This window comes from Stigmatopora nigra, chromosome 1 (genome assembly GCF_051989575.1).
Source record: "Stigmatopora nigra isolate UIUO_SnigA chromosome 1, RoL_Snig_1.1, whole genome shotgun sequence".
NCBI classification, from domain to species: Eukaryota; Metazoa; Chordata; class Actinopteri; order Syngnathiformes; family Syngnathidae; genus Stigmatopora; species Stigmatopora nigra.
Genome location: NC_135508.1, coordinates 7,516,596 through 7,534,545, shown reverse-complemented (window position 1 = coordinate 7,534,545; position 17,950 = coordinate 7,516,596). Strand labels below are relative to the sequence as shown.

General features: G+C 38.6%; 3 protein-coding genes across 5 annotated transcripts; 2 read left to right on the top strand and 1 right to left on the bottom strand.

Annotated features, from left to right (window-relative positions):
- The first annotated feature begins 462 nt into the window (after positions 1–462).
- Positions 463–3,825, top strand: wdr12 (WD repeat domain 12). Its single transcript, XM_077718799.1, has 13 exons — positions 463–691; positions 851–945; positions 1,380–1,474; positions 1,552–1,658; positions 1,732–1,847; positions 2,120–2,274; positions 2,343–2,388; positions 2,455–2,540; positions 2,620–2,760; positions 2,859–2,964; positions 3,044–3,176; positions 3,445–3,517; positions 3,613–3,825. The coding sequence occupies exons 1-13, from the start codon at positions 651–653 to the stop codon at positions 3,688–3,690; spliced, it is 1,272 nt and encodes a 423-aa protein (XP_077574925.1). The 5' UTR covers positions 463–650; the 3' UTR covers positions 3,691–3,825.
- A 258-nt stretch (positions 3,826–4,083) lies between these two features.
- On the top strand, positions 4,084–9,897 carry LOC144205797 (islet cell autoantigen 1-like protein). Of its 2 annotated transcripts, XM_077730392.1 has the most exons (13): positions 4,084–4,210; positions 4,862–4,893; positions 4,977–5,130; positions 5,233–5,305; positions 5,394–5,517; positions 6,275–6,473; positions 6,542–6,667; positions 6,750–6,848; positions 6,916–6,998; positions 7,671–7,717; positions 7,794–8,072; positions 8,144–8,239; positions 8,315–9,897. In XM_077730392.1, the coding sequence occupies exons 2-13, from the start codon at positions 4,886–4,888 to the stop codon at positions 8,428–8,430; spliced, it is 1,404 nt and encodes a 467-aa protein (XP_077586518.1). In that variant the 5' UTR covers positions 4,084–4,210; positions 4,862–4,885; the 3' UTR covers positions 8,431–9,897. The 2 variants fall into 2 exon arrangements, with proteins under 2 accessions (XP_077586518.1, XP_077586524.1); XM_077730398.1 differs by lacking the exons at positions 6,542–6,667; positions 6,750–6,848; positions 6,916–6,998; ... (2 more) ...; positions 8,144–8,239; positions 8,315–9,897 and having other exon boundaries at positions 6,275–6,479.
- A 758-nt stretch (positions 9,898–10,655) lies between these two features.
- On the bottom strand, positions 10,656–17,877 carry fam117ba (family with sequence similarity 117 member Ba). Of its 2 annotated transcripts, none has more exons than XM_077730642.1 (8): positions 17,436–17,877; positions 15,077–15,323; positions 14,175–14,258; positions 13,877–13,987; positions 13,497–13,640; positions 13,203–13,419; positions 12,323–12,443; positions 10,656–12,234 (listed from the first exon to the last, which is right to left on the bottom strand). In XM_077730642.1, the coding sequence occupies exons 2-8, from the start codon at positions 15,095–15,097 to the stop codon at positions 12,009–12,011; spliced, it is 924 nt and encodes a 307-aa protein (XP_077586768.1). In that variant the 5' UTR covers positions 15,098–15,323; positions 17,436–17,877; the 3' UTR covers positions 10,656–12,008. The 2 variants fall into 2 exon arrangements, with proteins under 2 accessions (XP_077586768.1, XP_077586776.1); XM_077730650.1 differs by having other exon boundaries at positions 13,209–13,419.
- Positions 17,878–17,950: the final 73 nt, after the last annotated feature.

Here is a 17,950-nt window from a genome sequence, read left to right as displayed (position 1 = left end):
AAGTAGTTTTAAAAGACTGAGGTAAAAAAAAGGTCATTCTGGATAAAAAAAAATGGGCAATGAATGCAATTCATTTTTTTCTACCCTTACTATGCATCAGAGTTGCATGTATTTTCTTTGTAGATGGTTATAACACTGACTATATATATTGCCAAGCTAATATCCTCGGCTAATATACAGTTATTTTTTTTTCAAAGTCACATTTCTGCATGTTAAAATATAACCACAAATGCTGTAACTGTCTTAAGAATTGTTCAAACACAAATGGGGGTAATATCAATGTGCTTTCCCAAAAAAAGACCCCACCCTTGTTTTTACCTAATTACGACCAAATGAGTCATTTCTTAGAACGTCATACACAAACGGTATACAGGTCATTTTAAAAAGGTTTTTCTGATCAATATTCATTGGGATGGCAATACTGTTTTTTAGGGGGGCGTTTTTTTCCCACAATCCATTTCGGTGTCCGCACCAACGTCATGATTTTTCTGTATCCATTGCTCTGAGATCGACTGCTTTTACCTTGTTGCCACCACATGGCGAGACGGCGACACGTTCTGTCCGGAAAATGTTGTAAACTAGCCTTTTTATCTCTTGATTTATTTTAGCGTAAAGATTCTTGTTCATTTAGAGTCAAATAAGTATTAATCATGTCGCAGTTACAAGCGCGGTTTTTCACGAAAAATCCAAGGTAAGCATACGGTTAACCAAACTGTGACCAGACATGGATAGCTAAGTTTGTATAGCCTACAATAATGTTGTACAGTAAATAAATGCGTTGGTGGAACAGCTCCGAATTTATTCTTAATTTCCTCCTGTATTCTGGATTTTACAAACAATTTCATTGTAGGTATGTCACAGAAGATGTTCCATTCTCCATCCCAGCCACTTCTGAAGCCCTTGACCTCGGCAATCTCATCAACAAGCTGCTGGAAGCCAACAATGGTTGGATGAAGCTCAATTTTACTCATCATTAGTCAATTATTTGTTTTTATATCACCGTAAAGTGGCCTTTACAGCCACTATAACGTGCCCCAAAAGTTTATTTTTCATCATACTTAATTATACTAAATGAATGACTGGGTGTTAAAAGTATATTTAAAATTATAAATATTAAAGCATGTTATAAATAACATTTGTCAAATTTTGATAATGTTGATAATTTTAATTTATTGTGAACGAAAACAATTCTTCTGAAACCATCTGTGGTTTCAGTATACATTGAAGATAAAATGCCTAGAGACAAAATGCCGGGAAAACATGAAAATGTTAAATTTGCTTATGAAAGTAGAAATACTAGCTCATCAAAATGACTTATTTTATCATATTCATCTTTTTCAAAGTGTTTGAAATCCTCCTTTTGGTATTCATCTCTACAGAATCTCATACCTGGGTCGACTTTGACTTCCTGATCAGGGGTCAATTTCTCCGAACATCTCTGCTCAGTCACGTGGAAACAGAAGGCATATCGACGGTATGACTTGACTTCAGTGTTCATTGTCCTCCATTTATTATGTTTGTCTCATGTTGCGTTTTGTGTTTGTGTCACAGGAAGATGTCGTGGAGATTGAGTACGCTGAGCGCATCACCGCACCACAACCTGAGGAGTGTATGATGCATGATGACTGGTTAAGCTCTGTAAAGGGAGATGCTGAATGGTAAGGGAACGGATGCTTCCGAGTCCTGGCTTTACATGAACACCATACATTTATTTGCCTTGTATTTTGAAAGGATCCTGACAGGATGTTATGACAAGACGGCTAATATCTTGTCTTTGGAGGGGAAGGCTATGACAAAAGTGACTGGACACACCGACGTGGTCAAAGATGTCGCCTGGGTTAAGAGGGGTAAGAATTGTTGAATGAATAGATGAATGTCTCACATAATTAGTATAGATTGCATAGAGAAGGTCAAAGAAAATTTGAAGAAATAATTTTCATAATCACATGAAAGACACAATCTAAAATTGTTTGGATAATCTCGCACTCAAAATTGATAACGGTCAATGTGCTTAATTAAAAGTAGAACAGGCTTCCACAACAGAATGTGCACAAATATGGGCAAAATGGCTTTTTTTTTCTGAATGTGCATGGTCCATGTGTAAACTGTGTTTGTCCAGATGGCCTGACTTCTCTGTTTCTGACTGCTTCACTGGACCAAACCATCCTGTTGTGGGAGTGGAACTCTGAGAAGAACATTGTAGTGGCTAAGCACTGCTGCCGGGGACACACGGGGAGCGTTGACACAGTTGCCACGGACCCCACTGGTTCAAAGGTATGCCCAAATTTTGTCAAATCATGAGGAAAAAGCAGGAGGAGGTTTTAATACTTGCTGCTTTTCAGTTCTGCAGTGGATCCTGGGACAAAATGTTGAAAATATGGTCATCAGGTATGTGAAAAAAGTCTGGTAGCACAGAAAGGAATTTGATAATGCAATAATTGCTTACTGTTCTAGTTGTCTCTGACGAGGCGGATGAGGTTGAGGAACCTGCCGACAGGCCGAGGAAAAAACAGAAGACACAGCAGCTGGGCCTCACCAGGGTTTGTAGAGATTTTGCAGAACTTGGTTGTTTCTTGACCACAGTTGACGTGGCCTGTACCCATTCCTGTTTCTCCTCAGACACCTATTATGACCTTATCTGGGCACAGTGAGGCTTTATCCTCAGTGCTGTGGTCTGACAGTGAGGAGATTTGCAGTGCATCCTGGGATCACACAATTCGTTTGTGGGATGTTGAGACGGGAGCCATGAAGACAACTTTGGTAAATAAAAAGCTATAAAGGCTATTACTGCACCTTCCAAGATGCCATTAACAAGTTTGGAAAATGTTTCAAATGTGCTTGTCTTATTCAATCCACAGACAGGGGCAAAAGTGTTTAACAGTATTTCCTATTCGCCCTTGTGTCGTCGCCTGGCTTCTGGGAGCACGGACCGACACATCAGGCTATGGGATCCTCGTAGCAAGGGTAATACTGATTTTTATTTCATTTATTTTAAATATACCTCCATCTATGTCCTTTACAAATTCTCCTTTGCCTCTTACAGATGGTTCATTGGTGTCACTGGCCCTGACCTCCCACACTGGCTGGGTCACTGCTGTCAAGTGGGCCCCGTCAAATGAGCACCAGTTGATTTCCGGATCGCTCGACCACTTAGTGAAATTGTGGGACACCAGAAGGTCTGAAACTAATCTATTTATTTACAACCACTTTTATTGATGGCAAATACACTTTAGAATAGTGTACACTACAATGTGCAAATAATAAACGGACATAGGCTTTGTCGTCATCAACAACAAAAGCCTAATTAGGCAAATTTAGTCAGAGCTAAATACATACGTTTTTGTAGCAACCATTAATGATGTACTCAGATTGTTTTAGATTATATTCTATACATAATGAGTTGAATCTAAGAGTGGATTTTATTTATTGTTTTCTTTCTTTCAGCTGCAAAGCTTCTTTGTATGACATGGCAGTCCATAGAGATAAAGTGTTTTGTGTGGACTGGACAGAAAGTGGGGTAAGAACATTAATGATGTTTTTAAAAAAAACATGTTTGGGAAATAAATGTAATCATTTTGAATTTTTTTGTCCTTTTTGTGTTTCTTTGTTCAGCTAATATTGAGTGGAGGAGCTGATAACAAACTGTACACCTTCAAAAACTCATCTTCTCCGACAGATGCGGGCGCATAATCCCAAGAGACCTTGTACCATCTGAATCTTGTCATGTGCAAAAAAGACTTTTGTGAATCATGAACGTTTTAATTTTTCGTTTTCCAATAAATATGTAATTTTCCTTACAATCATAAATGATTCTAGTCTCCAAAATGTTGTTTCTGTCATTTATTTATCATTATGTTTGGATGGACGATATGAAGTATACTAGTGTAATTTCCTTTATATATCAATATATTTTCAAGTATTGAATTATTATAAAGATGTTTGACGGACACCGACGCAAAATAGCCGACTAGCGTACCAGATATCTAGCGTGGTAAATACGCTATCTATGGACATCCGTTTTGTGTATATCAAGACAAATTTGCATATCCGGTTTCTCTGACTCACGCAATGTGAGATCTCGCGAGAAGAGCGAAACCCAGCTTCTGTTCTGACGGCTAAGGATCAATTCAACATTAGAGTACCACTTCTATCACACCTGCCTTTACTGATGTCGCGCATATAAGGAACGAGTATTTCCTCCGTGTTTATAGTAAGTTGACAAAGTTCCGAACGTAGCAAAACCCTAGTCGTTAACTCGCTAGCCCTTGTGCTAAGAAACAATTTCTGACAGACGTCGACAACTTAATTAGTTTATTTCGATATTTGTCTGTCGACGTGGCTTTATTATTGTCTGTGTTTTTTTTATGAACACAATAATGATGTCGGGGGGATGACATTGTGCCCACTTTTTGTGTACGTGGGCGTTTGCTCGAAGTGAAAACATGATTTGACAACCAGCTGTTATCATTGCCCTCTTAGCTGATGCTAAATATTATAAATAAACACATTTTTATAATGTTGTTTTTTTTTGTATATAACTGCACACGTGTCCATTTTATTAAAACTGAGTTGTGGCAGGACTAAGAATGGGTTTGGTTCCTAAAAATCTGAAAAAGAGCAATTGTTCAGTACACATGTATTTGATGGAGTTTTCCCAACATTTGTTAATATTTTAGCTTTAAGAACAGTAATAAAAACTGAATGGTTGATTCTCACAAGATTCCTCTTATAGTCCTCATAATTCGAAAGTGATTTTATTTAGAAATAAATACCTACTCTGCTGAACAAACTATTTTGATCTGCACTTTGGTTTCATTGCTGTCAGTTAATGTTAAGCCTCATATATATTTTTTACTTGCAGAGTGGAAAAGACTGACACCCAATCATGGATGGGTATGCATCTTCGCCTTAATTTGAAAGTGTCACGACGTTAAATGAAAATTCAGTAGAATAGCGGTAACCCTCTATCCTTCCAGGTTTGTCGGGGAACTACTTGGTGAGGACAGCTCTGTGGTGGCCCGCATGCAAAAGAAATTCTGGAAAACCAAGCAGGTGTTAATTAAAGCCACTGGGAAGAAAGAGGATGAATATGTCGTGGCCTCAGATGCCGACCTGGATGCCAAGCTCGAGGTATAAAAGGGTTAAGAAGCCAGCCACAGATTAAATGTTTATAATTCACGTATAACAGTCTGGTTGTTATAGTCAGCCATCTTTCTTCTTTCCTCCCTGTAGTTCTTCCGCTCAGTCCAGTCCACATGCACAGAGTTGCTCAAGGTGATCGAAAAGTACTTGCATAGGATCACACGTGAGTGGAAATCCCGACATCTGTAGAGCCTTAGTTTTATTCAAACTTACCAAAGCAAAAGACAGTCAAATATTTTTTTCCCATGCAGGTTTATCCCAAGAAGAAAATGAGCTCGGCCTATTCCTGCGCTTCCAAGCCGAGCGTGACCGTACCAAGGCTGGCAACATGATGGAAGCCACCAGCAAGGCTCTTTGCACTTCTGCCAAGAAGAGGTATGAGAGGGATGAGCATGGTGCCTCAGTGCTCGGACATCTGGTCGCTGGTCTTTTGGTCGCCGGTCTTTTGGTCGCCGCTCTTTTTGCCGCCGCTTTTTTGGTCGCCGCTCTTTTGGTCCCTTTTGGTCGTCGGTCAAATGTACTTAGATATTAAACAGTACTTAGATATGAAACAGTACATAGATATGAAACAGTACTTAGATATGAAACAGTACTTAGATATGAAACAGTACTTAGATATGAAACAGTACTTAGATATGAAACAGTACTTAGATATGAAACAGTACTTAGATATGAAACAGTACATAGATATGAAACAGTACTTAGATATGAAACAGTACTTAGATATGAAACAGTACTTAGATATTAAACAGTACCTAGATATTAAACAGTACTTAGATATGAAACAGTACTTAGATATTAAACAGTACTTAGATATGAAACAGTACTTAGATATTAAACAGTACTTAGATATTAAACAGTACTTAGATATTAAACAGTACTTAGATATGAAACAGTACTTAGATATTAAACAGTACTTAGATGTTAAACAGTACTTAGATATTAAACTCTCTCTCTTAGATATTAAACTTTCTCCCATGAATATGATTTTGAGAGCTGGCTTCAACAGTAAACTCTCTGTCACCATTTGACCGGCGACCAAAAGTCCTGTTACCAAAAGACCGGCGACCAAAGGACCGGTCACGGGCGCGTCATATCGAAGATTTCAGTGAAATGTATTTCCACTTCACAGGATGGCGCTCTGTCCACCGCTTAAACGTTTGCACCAGGAAGTGGAGACGTTCCGACGGCGGGCCATTGCAGACACGCTCTTGACAGTCGGACACATGGAAAAGGCCCGTACAGAGTACAGAGGCGCTTTGCTGTGGATGAAAGACGTCTCACAGGAACTTGACCCTGACACGTATAAACAGTTGGAAAAGTTCCGCAAGGTATAAAAAAAATCTGGTTTTCGTCTGGAGATGTGGAGCTTGAGCTGATCGGTTCGCTCTTTTGGCAGGTTCAAGGCCAGGTGAGGTCAACTAAAACCCAGTTTGAGAAGCTCAAGAATGATGTGTGCCAGAAGGTAGACATGCTTGGTGCCAGTCGCTGCAATATGCTGTCACACTCACTTTGCAACTACCAGGTTTGCTCAACTACTTTCTATAAACAGGTTTAGTCCAGTAAACTGAACGCACACAGTTATTCATGATTGCTTCTCCTCGTAGACCACTCTGCTTCAATTTTGGGAAAAGACAGCCCAGGCCTTGTCTGGCATTCACGATGCCTTCCAGGGACATGTTCCGTATCAGTTCACCTCCATCAAGGTGGGGGCGATGGTTGTGTGCCAAAACTCCATCGCTTAAACTTGATTACTTATCCGAACTTTGTCAGGATCTACGGGACCCACTGGACCAAGTAAGTGCTGCAGAACAAGGAAAGGAAGAGGAGAAAGAACTACACGAAAACACTGACAGGTAGAGTCACCCACTATTATTACATATGTTATTTTTTAACCGGAAAAAAATGCATGCAAAAATTCCCTTTAAGTGGTCCATCATCTGAAAATGTCTAGTTTTGATTCCAACTCAGGGAGATAGGAATTAAGCGAGTATTATGGTTAATATCTGACATTTGCAAATTTTTTAACACCAAAATATGTCGCAAAATCTCCATGAATTGCCCCAAAAATGATGTTGGTTAGGGCAGTGTTTTTCAACCTTTTTTGAGCCACGGCACATTTTTTACATTGGAAAAATTTGTGGCACACCACTAACCAAAAATTTTACAAAATGACACTCTGTATAGTATATTTAATACAGCACGGACACTGGACAATGACATCATATTTGCAGAAAACTATTAATAAATGTTAATTTAAAAAAAAAGGATATTGGATAATTTCTCACGGCACACCTGACGATCTCTCACGGCACACTAGTGTGCCACGGCACAGTGGTTGAAAATCACTGGGTTAGGGGTTAGGGTTAGTTAATGACATTCATGCTATTACTCAGGAACCCCAACTGGCAATGAAATGTCATTTAATTGTGTATGAGAATATTGTTGGTCTTAAATATGCATACTCAAAGCTTATTTAAAATGATCGTTTTCAATATTCTTGTCTTTTTTTTTGCAATCTTATGCAGTCTAGTGTGCTTGGATGCCGAAGCATCAAGAAGTGATGCTGACACAGGTATGGGACTAATCTTTTGGTGGAAAAAGTTACCACCAACAAGAAATTAGAGGGAACATCTTTCTTTTACTCCAAGGTGCCTTGTTGGACCCTACCGGCATTGCACCAAGAGCCGGTGACGACGACGGTGAACAGGGTGACATGGCTTTTCTCAAAGACCTGCTCAGCCCTAGCCCGGGGACGATCGACGACTTCACCAGAGAGTGGCAGGACGCATTCGGTCTGTTCGACGCCCCCGTCGACGGGCCGCCGCCACTACAGCAGGACCATTCTGTCCCGCCGCCACAGGGCATCTCTCCCAGCTCAACTGGTTTCCTACCTTCCCAGCTCCTGGATCAGAGTCTGAGTTCCACAGGTGAGCCGTGGCCCTCCTTCAGGCGGGGCTCGGACACCGCTTCCCACCCTCACCGTGCGTTTGTCCATTAGGCTGGTCGACCCCGCCTATGTTCCACGTCCCACCCCTTCAGCCACCTCCTACACACAACCAGTCAGCTACACCGGCCCGAGCTTCCGCAGCCAATGGTAAACTGCAAATGAAGTCATTATTTGTCTAGTAGTCGTGATTTGTTATTAAAATATGAACTCATGTGGTTGTAGCAACTGCAGGCGGAGCTCGAGATATGTCTGCTTGGTTCAATCTGTTCGCCGACCTAGATCCGCTCTCCAATCCTGATGCAATTGGACGTTCGGCAGATGAGCTCCTCAACGCCTGAATGCATCCGTGATGATCCAAAAATCCTAATTACACACACAGGAAATTTATGACTGTTAACATACTACATCAGAGTTGCAGATGGCTGGTAAATTTACATGGGAAGTTCATTTGGGGACTTGTTCTCATTGGAAATGTGGGAATTTTAAGAATTAAAAGGTATCAAGTGGTTATTTAATGCACAGGAATCATATTTAATTGTTTTTACCGATGCCTGCGCTAAATGGGCAGCTCTCCAATCAAGCAAAGGCTGGTAAATTGGAAAATTTGTCAGTTACAGTCAGGGTCAGGCAAAGGATAAGTAAATATATTCAGGATCCCCTTTGAATTCGACAACCTTCGATTTTGGTCATTCCTTTTTAATTGGCATCAATTAACGGGTGGATAGATTTCTGGAATGCACCAATGTGTGTAAACTAGAAGTAATCAGATCTTCACAAAACCGAGAAATGTGACATTCAAATTTGCCACCAGGAAGTAGTTTTTACATGGTTTTGCCAGTCCTTGTATTACTTATAATTTTTAATTTCTGCTATTTTACCAGTAAATTATATAACAAAAAAAAACATTTTTACCCCAACAGGTCAATGTAGGCCGACCAGTTTTTGAGGAGCAACAGTAGATGTGTTGTAGTAGGAAAATATTTGTGTGTATTCTTCTGTTTTGGTTATACTGTTAGGTTTACAGGTTCATTTTAGTCTTGTGTGCTTGTTATATTTCAGAGCACTGCTTTAATACCAAATGATCCATACACAAGCCACTCCCGATGGCAATCTGGCGTTTAAAATAAAATCCTTTAAGACAGTAGGTGTGAGCAACTGGTTCAGTAACAGCCAATTTAAGTAAAAAGATGACAGTAGGTCAGAGCAGCATTGAAAATGAATTTGATTCGCCACACTAAAGATGGTGCAAATACGTAGGCCTTTTCTGACTGCACCTTGTTTGCCTCTTTTACTGTAAAAGTGTGCCACCAAATCACTGAACTTAGGGAAATTGATTGGTTGTACAAGGGCCACAAGTTAATATTCACAAGCCACCTTCTCAAAATACTTGATAAGCTGTGAGCTATGTGTAAATAATTGTTATTTTTCATTTAGTGACAAAAAGACGATCGTCAATTTTGTCCAGAAAGAATTAGGGACGTTTTTTGAATGAAGATAAATATATGTATATGCTGGAGTGAATGAATTTGTAATGTTGGGTTGACAGGACCTGTGGGGAGAAATACTGTATTATTATTATTATTATTATTATAAATGTATTTTAAATACTTATTATTATATTATTGTTTTCGCCTGTTATGAGATCATCACTTGTTGATCCCATCATGGTCAACAGTGAAGGTAGTATTTGCACTCTCACATGCTTAACTTTGTTTACTCTTAATGAATGTATTTATTTTTATCAGCAATTCATTACATCTAGCTTCAGGATTTACAAATGGAATCAGGTAAGAATAAACTGGAGAAAAAAGTTTGGGGGTTGTGTGCTTCCTGTTTGGTCATTGTCCTGTTTTTTTTTTTTTTTTAATCCCAGGAGTATGCTGAGAAGTATGATAAAGGAATATCGCTAAAAATGATGGCTTCCTATTTGTGATAAAGTGTGGAGCGTGGACAAAATATCTGGGTTGGCCAGTATACTCGCAGGTGTGTTGATGATCTATAAACCTGTTGCTGATTGGTTGTAATCAACAGAAATGGCTTGAAGCTGCGGTGCTCGGATGTTTGGTCGCCAGTCAAATGGTGGCAGAGAGTTTACTGTTGGAACCAGCTCTCAATATTATATTCATGAGAGTTTAATATCTAAGAGAGAGTTTAATATCTAAGAGAGAGCTTAATATCTAAGAGAGAGCTTGATATCCAAGAGAGAGCTTGATATCTAAGTACATTTGACCAGCAACCAAACGTCCGGTCATGGAAGCTGCACTATGAGACCTAGTCTTAAACCCAATTTTGAAAGCCTGACCCTAGCTTGACATCTCCCTGGGCTTGGGTGGGGTTTCTCTGGGGACTCCAATTTCCTTCCACATCCCCCAAAACTGCAAGGTAGGCTGGTGAAACACTAAATTTCCACTGAATAAATCGTCTTTTTGGGCTTTGCGATTGGCTGGTAGCCAATTCAGGTTGTCCAGAGTTTTCTGGGAGAGGCTCCAGCACCCCCTGCAAGCCTTAAGCCATATGGAAAACAAATTAATTAATAAATAAACCCAAAAATTAGAACGTCAATTCTTTGATTTTTTTTTTTTTGGAACAAGACAATTTATTTCTTGCTTAATTAAAAAATGGGGAAAAGTATTACAAAAAGAAATTGCATCCAAATCAGGTTGTTGAACATCTTTCAGTGTACATTTTGTGTGTAACACATTCTCATCGTTGAATGTCGACCCGTTTGCAGCTTTTGCTTGGTTTCCTCTTCAACCTGAGATGGATGATGACATTGTCTAGTCTTAATTGGACTTCAGTCTGATAAATAAATACGTTACTATTCACAAGAATGATAACATGTAATTTCACAGTACTCAGTCGCTCAAATAGATGATAAGGGGCTTGAATTGTATATCTGTTTTGCATTCAAAACAGATACATGTCTTTGTCAGCTGATACAATGTGGCATATATTTACATCCCAGTACATTCCTATGGCAATTAGAAATAGTATTTTAAGAACATCATGAATTGGATTTGTATATTTTTGTGTTTTGCAGTTGTTTGTGAAGCTGCAGTCGTTTGCTAATAATAGGAACCATGATCAGGATTAGGTCAAGGAGTTTTTCCCCCCTGTTGCCGTGGTAACCACTGCCATCTGTACTATGGAAACGTGACGTGGGCGTCTTTGGGCTCAAAAGTCACAAGTGGACCAAAGAGAGAGGATTCAATTCAATATTTGGGCTACACATAGAAGAACTACTAGTTCACGGGGGAAAATAGAAGTTGATGTAATCATGTTCTAAACTTTTGCACTATTTTTAAAGGTTTATAATTCATATGTATGAATTTTCTTTTTTAAATTGCAGTGATTACCACTTGAAAGGTTATCTTAGCAAGGGTGTTTTGACTTTTTTTTGTCTTTTAATCTCCTCTGCTTAGCCCAAAAATGTAAAAAAAAAAGTGATAAAACGGGGGTGGCAAATGTAGTTTTTAGCCTTTAAATACAAACATACGAATTTGGGTGGCACCGCCCTTTGCAACTAAAGGAGAAAGGTGGAGGTGCTACATCACTTTAGGGAAATGGAGCTCTGTCCTTAAATTATCAGGCACATTTTTCTTCCACCCCTTCAAGTTTTGCTACAATCTGGCAGCACCGTGGCCTTTTTGTAGTAGGAAGGCAATATTTGATAGAAAAAAAAGATATGTCTACGGAAAGGCGTCATGGTATCATCAGGTAAAACAAATGAAATGCTCTTCTGCCCTTTTTTTGTACAGAATTATACGAAACAAATATGAAAAACAACAATGAAACAGGTGATACAGAGGTGAGGCAGTGGGAAGCGTTCGTTCAAACAAAGACATCAGAGATTGAGCATGCTAAAGGCCTTCTTCTTTTTCCTTTTTTTGAAATCTCCGTTTTTGGGAGGCGCTCGTCAGAAGCTCTCGGGCTCCTCCAGGAGGCAGGGCTGGGTGGACAGAGGCACCAGCGATGGGGACATACTACGCAGGCCCACTCCGGAACGAAAATTAAGCTCCGGGGCCGGCAAGAGGGGTTTGAGGATACTGACGAAGCAGAAGGCCGAACCGCTGTTGGGGATGAAGTTCACCTTGTTGCGGTCGGGACACAGGAATGGGGGGACTTCTTGCTGAGATTTAGGCCTGAATAACATCACACACACACGTATTTGTGCCATTTTCAGCTTTAGCATAGTGAAAGAATCCAAAAACTAGCATATTTTGTACGTACAGGGAGTCCTCAGACACTTTGACTTTCTCGCAGCCCTCCGGAGGTTCTCTCTTGAATGTGTAGCTGTTGTTGGGTCGCGGAGAGGCGGCGTATTTGGGCAGCGGGGAGCAAGGGCCCAGCTCTGAGAACAAATGGAAGGCATTTCAAGTTGAAAAGCCAGTGAGAAGTAGATGGTTTCACAACTAAAACTTTGGCACAGTGGGACCTCTACTTACAAATGATTGATATTTCACCAAATGTAGCTAATTTCAAGTTGTGTTTTTACATGCATGTTTACGTATATTTTCTCAGCTGCCAAACGTTTGCCCTGCCTCACTCACAACACTACATACACGCCATTCCATCTTAATGTCTACATGTCTTGTTCATTTAATTGCTTCATACACAATGTTCCCTCTAAGTTGCGCATGTGCGCAATTGCGCACTACTCTCGTCTCCTCTGCGCAGCAGCAATCATATGGCGCGCAGTAAATAAAATCCAAACTTTTTTTTTAACCCCTTTCCCCATGATGGTGCCGTTTACACGGCAGCCAGTGGCAGTAGCTCTGTCCACTCTTATGTTTTTTGAGTTTTACAAGATGTTTTACATGAAAAATTAGAGGGAACATTGACATGCACCTGCTTATGCCAGGTGTGATACTGGTGTGCCCATAGCGAGCAATGATGATGTCGCTCACACTGGTACTCAGTGCCTTCAGGGTGGTTGTCTTTCTGCCCAGACCAACGAAAAATTAGAGGGAACATTGTTCATACATACTTAGGGTGTAGTATTGCAAACCGTGGACCGGATTAGGGCATTTGCATGTAAAATGTGATGCTACTCATGAAAGATTAAGGTTCCACGACCACTTCTTAAATCATTTTTTTCCAAATCACTCACCATTACCTTTGTCCTCCAAAGGGCTGCCACCCCCAACGGCGTCGTTGAGGACAGTGAGGTAGGAGGGTGAGATGGAGTCGGGGCGGCTGCTGCTGTTGCTGTGGTTCCCACTTAAACCACCGCCCGAAGGGGTTTGCGTGTCAATGCTGCGGGTGCTGCTGCTGCGCCGCGGGGGGACGGGTGGTGGCGCACGGTGCCCGTCCGGGACCTCCTGTGGCTGTTACACCAAACAGTGTTCAGAATATTAGAGGTGATGGGAAAAAAAGCATGACAATGAATGGTGATGTCACTCACAATAATCGTCTCCTCCTTTTCAGGGGTGTCGCGGATGATGATTCGTTCGATCTCCTGGTTGAGACCCTCTACGCTGTTGCGGAAACGAGGAGCGGACGATTTGGAGATGGGGATGGGAATCAGTATGGTCTTGGGCAACGGCGCCTGTCACACAAACACACACAAGTCAGACATTCTTCAAAGGGTGCAGGTATTAGATTAATGTACAATTAATGTAATCTTGGAGCTAATAGTTTTTTTACACATTGTTTTCTGTTTGTGAAACAGGAGTTATTTTTATCAATGTATCTCATTGGATAGATTTCCCATCCATCCTTCTGTAATTGATTCATAGGATTTTGCATGATTCTGGTGACGTGACGTCCAATATTATTGATCACCTGCGAAGACATGATGGTGTGGCTGCCATTGAAGGGCGACTTGCGCTCTTTGTCCCTCCGGTGGCGACTGCTCCGCTTGCTGCGTTGGAGTTGCTGACGCAGCTTGGCGATCTGAAAAATGGTGAGCACAGGCATGTTTTCAATGTACGTATTTGCCGATCTTCAATTTTGAATTAACAAAAAAAAATCGAGGACAATATTGTTCCCCTTTTTTTCACTTTTGATTGCCAGTAGAAGATCGAAATAAATCAATGTTGCAGTTTACTTTCTTTATAGTAGTAAAAAAGAGAAAACTGACCTCCTTGAGCTGATCTGTGCTCCCGCAGGAAGCCGAACGCTTATGAGAGCCTCGCCTCCTCTCATCTGCCCAGGCCCTGGGGGTCTGACACACAACCATACACAATTATTTAAAAAATACATATATTTTTGAGTATGTTTATGTATATATATATGTATGTATGTGTATGTACATATATATATATATATATATATATATATATATATATATATATATATATATATATATATATATATATATATATATATATATATATATATATATATATATATATATATATATATGTGTATGTACATATATATATATATATATATATATATATATATATATATATATATATATATATATATATATATATATATATATATATATATATATATATATATATATATATATATATATATATATATATATATATATATATATATATATATATATATATATATATATATATATATATATATATATATATATATATATATATATATATATATATATATATATATATATATATATATATATATATATATATATATATATATATATATATATATATAAATATACATATAAATAAGGGATGAAAAAAGTTATCCAATCCCCCCCAATCCAATACAGCACTCAAATACAGCTGTACCTTAGATTTAGCTTTTTTTTTATTATTATTGCGGATGATTTAAAAAATATATTTCAATTTTTTTGGTTTAGCATAGTTTTTTTGCCTTCTCTAATAATGCTAAAATATAATTGAGACACGTTTTCCACTTTGTCAACATTTTTTTTTTGAGACTTGTTTAGGTTTGTAAGTCATCTTTTTGTGGTTTAATGATTCAAAGTTCTGCTTTTCTCTTGTGTTACATAGGAAACCAACAAGAAAATGGATGAAAATGATTCATTGTATTTACCTGTGTGGCCTTGTCCCTCATGTAGGAAAGGTTTGGTGGCTGGCAGTCGTCCTGAGGCCAACGACCTTCCAGGTGAGCGCCAGCGGTCGCGCCCTGCGAGGGCCACAGCTGGGCGAGATGGTGGGGGGCGGACAGGAGAATGAGGGAAGCTTTTAGGGAGGGTCCGAGGGCGGCCCGGGCGACAGCGGATTTAGGATGAGGCTGCTGCTGATTTGTGAGGAAGAGGGGGGAGAAGAGGAAGGTCGTCCTGGAAACGTAAACATGTCAAATAGAGGATGAGCCCGCTTAGGCAGTCGCCTGGTACATGGCAGTACCAGATTGATGTTAATCCCTGCCAGCATTAGCACTGTTTACTAAAATGGGTGGCGGGGCAGCCCTAAGGGAGAAAGGGAGGGGGGTCATGCCGAGGAAGGAGCCTTCTGCTGAACCCCCCACCCCCCCTGATAGGAAACCCCTGGCGCTTACAACTTCTCATTGCGTCCACAACTTGATATTTGAAAGGGCAGAAAGGCAAAAGAGCACATGTTCCGATTGCCGATCTAAATTTGGTCCGGGTCTTTGACCGCTACGTGGACTGTTGCTAGGCAACGGGACAAACAACTTCAAGCTAGTTCGTGTGATTATAAATTCAACACATCCTTGTTAACTCATGGGTTGCCATTGTCAGCATTAGAAGCCCATTCCATTTTAACTGAGAGGGCTGCTGGCAAGCTAGTATTATGGGATGGAGATGCAGTGCCAATGTGAGCCTTTTCTACTAATGAGCAGAAATGTCCCAAGAACAGTGGGACAAAGTAACAGTCTTATTCTCATGCTAACAAACCAAACAGCATCTAGTAGTGACCTACTTGTATTACTAGTACATTTTGGATTAATATGACATTATTTAATCCTGTAACTGGAGAGAAAATGAACAGCATACTATTGACTATAATATAAATATGATCAGATATAGGCATTGTCATCATCGTCGACTGTATATATATATATATATATATATATATATATATATATATATATATATATATATATATATATATATATATATATATATATATATATATATATATATATATATATATATATATATATATATATATATATATATATATATATATATATATATATATATATATATATATATATATATATATATATATATATATATATATATATATATATATATATATATATATATATATATATATATATATATATATATATATATATATATATATATATATATATATATATATATATATATATATATATATATATATATATATATATATATATATATATATATATATATATATATATATATATATATATATATATATATATATATATATATATATATATATATATATATATATATATATATATATATATATATATATATATATATATATATATATATATATATATATATATATATATATATATATATATATATATATATATATATATATATATATATATGAGGACAATTAAGCTTTTGTCAAGTCAATGATGATGACAAAGCCTATGTCTGATTATATTTATTATATACGTATATATATATATTTATTCATTATAATAAAATTGTTGATTTTACAATTTCTCGCAAATAAGTCGCCCCCTGATCCTCAGTTTTCACCTCCATATTTATGTTTTTAATAGGTAGTACAAATATGTTACTATGAAGGGAAAATTTTAAGAAAAATCACATGCGGTATTTTTCAGATACTGTATGAATCAAAAGCATATGATTAGGGTCAATATTGGACAACTTCGGCGGGCTGGATTAAAATGCCTAGCGGGCCAGATGTGGCCCGCGGGCCGTAGTTTACCCATTTCTGCACTAGAGATTTCCGCATTGTTCTTCCAAGTTTTTCTTTTCCAGTAATGGTACTATAAATAAATAGTATAAAATTTACTATATATAAAAACATGTTTTCCTCTAAACCTCTATATTAACTTGTTGCTTGTTACTCATATCTCATGATATACTAGTATAATAACAATAAAAACATTCAATTCAATTCACTATCATTGACAGTTGCAGACATAAACATTTCAACTGGGATGGCTGGCATTTGTTGATCATATTTTACTGCCATTGACGGTCAAAGACGTCCAATCCAAATTGCCTGAGTCAAAATGTATTGGACATCTTTAACCGTCAATGGCACTGAAATATGCAAATTCACTGCCACTCTTCCCAGTTTACATGAATTGGACTTGCATCCTTGTCAAATCAGGCAATGTGCAAGGCAAGGACAGCAAATAATAATACAATTCAATGCCAACAATATCCAAAATATCAATAGTTAATGATGCATTGATGTTTTATGGATGATTGGGTAGCGTGACTTACCTGCAAAGGTGAGATGTTTTCCACTGGCGTGCAAAGCAACATGGGAGCTCACCGTCCACCCGACTGATGCTCCAAGCCTTGTGGAATGTTAAAAAGGGTGAAAAACACGAGGATATTCGTAGACATCAAAGGCGAACCAGGGTCAAATTCGAGACGCATGCGGGGTCAAAATAGGCGACAACACTGCATGGATGTTTGTGTTTTTTTCCTGTCGCGTTTCGGGCGGCTAGCAAGCACCAGTCAAATGATGAAAAAAAGAAGCTTTGCATCCAAAGACTAAAAAAAGGACGTGAAAGAAAGACGCCTTTTGCATTGGATGTAGTCCGTTAAATGTCGAAAATTGCCCGAAATGCAACAGAAGGCTTCGATAGAAAAGACAGAAGGGATAGAAAGAGGGAGGGCGGTGATGCTCGACTAGCTTCGATTGGCACGACTGGTGGAGGACCAGAGTCAAGTTAGAGGAAATGCGTGTAACTTCCGGTAAAAGCTTAAAAAATAAGGCTCACGTTAGCGTC

Excerpts from the sequence above, each read along its gene's own strand:
- wdr12 (XM_077718799.1), top strand. The coding sequence starts at position 651 with ATGTCGCAGTTACAAGCGCGGTTTTTCACGAAAAATCCAAG. Across the intron at positions 1,848-2,119 it reads TGTCGCCTGGGTTAAGAGGG|ATGGCCTGACTTCTCTGTTT; the intron begins GTAAGAATTGTT and ends GTGTTTGTCCAG. Across the intron at positions 3,518-3,612 it reads TGGACTGGACAGAAAGTGGG|CTAATATTGAGTGGAGGAGC; the intron begins GTAAGAACATTA and ends TTCTTTGTTCAG.
- LOC144205797 (XM_077730392.1), top strand. Across the intron at positions 6,474-6,541 it reads AGTTGGAAAAGTTCCGCAAG|GTTCAAGGCCAGGTGAGGTC; the intron begins GTATAAAAAAAA and ends CTCTTTTGGCAG. Across the intron at positions 6,999-7,670 it reads CTACACGAAAACACTGACAG|TCTAGTGTGCTTGGATGCCG; the intron begins GTAGAGTCACCC and ends AATCTTATGCAG.
- fam117ba (XM_077730642.1), bottom strand. The coding sequence starts at position 15,097 with ATGAGGGACAAGGCCACACAG. Across the intron at positions 13,641-13,876 it reads ACACCATCATGTCTTCGCAG|GCGCCGTTGCCCAAGACCAT; the intron begins GTGATCAATAAT and ends TTTGTGTGACAG. Across the intron at positions 13,420-13,496 it reads AAAAGGAGGAGACGATTATT|CCACAGGAGGTCCCGGACGG; the intron begins GTGAGTGACATC and ends TTGGTGTAACAG.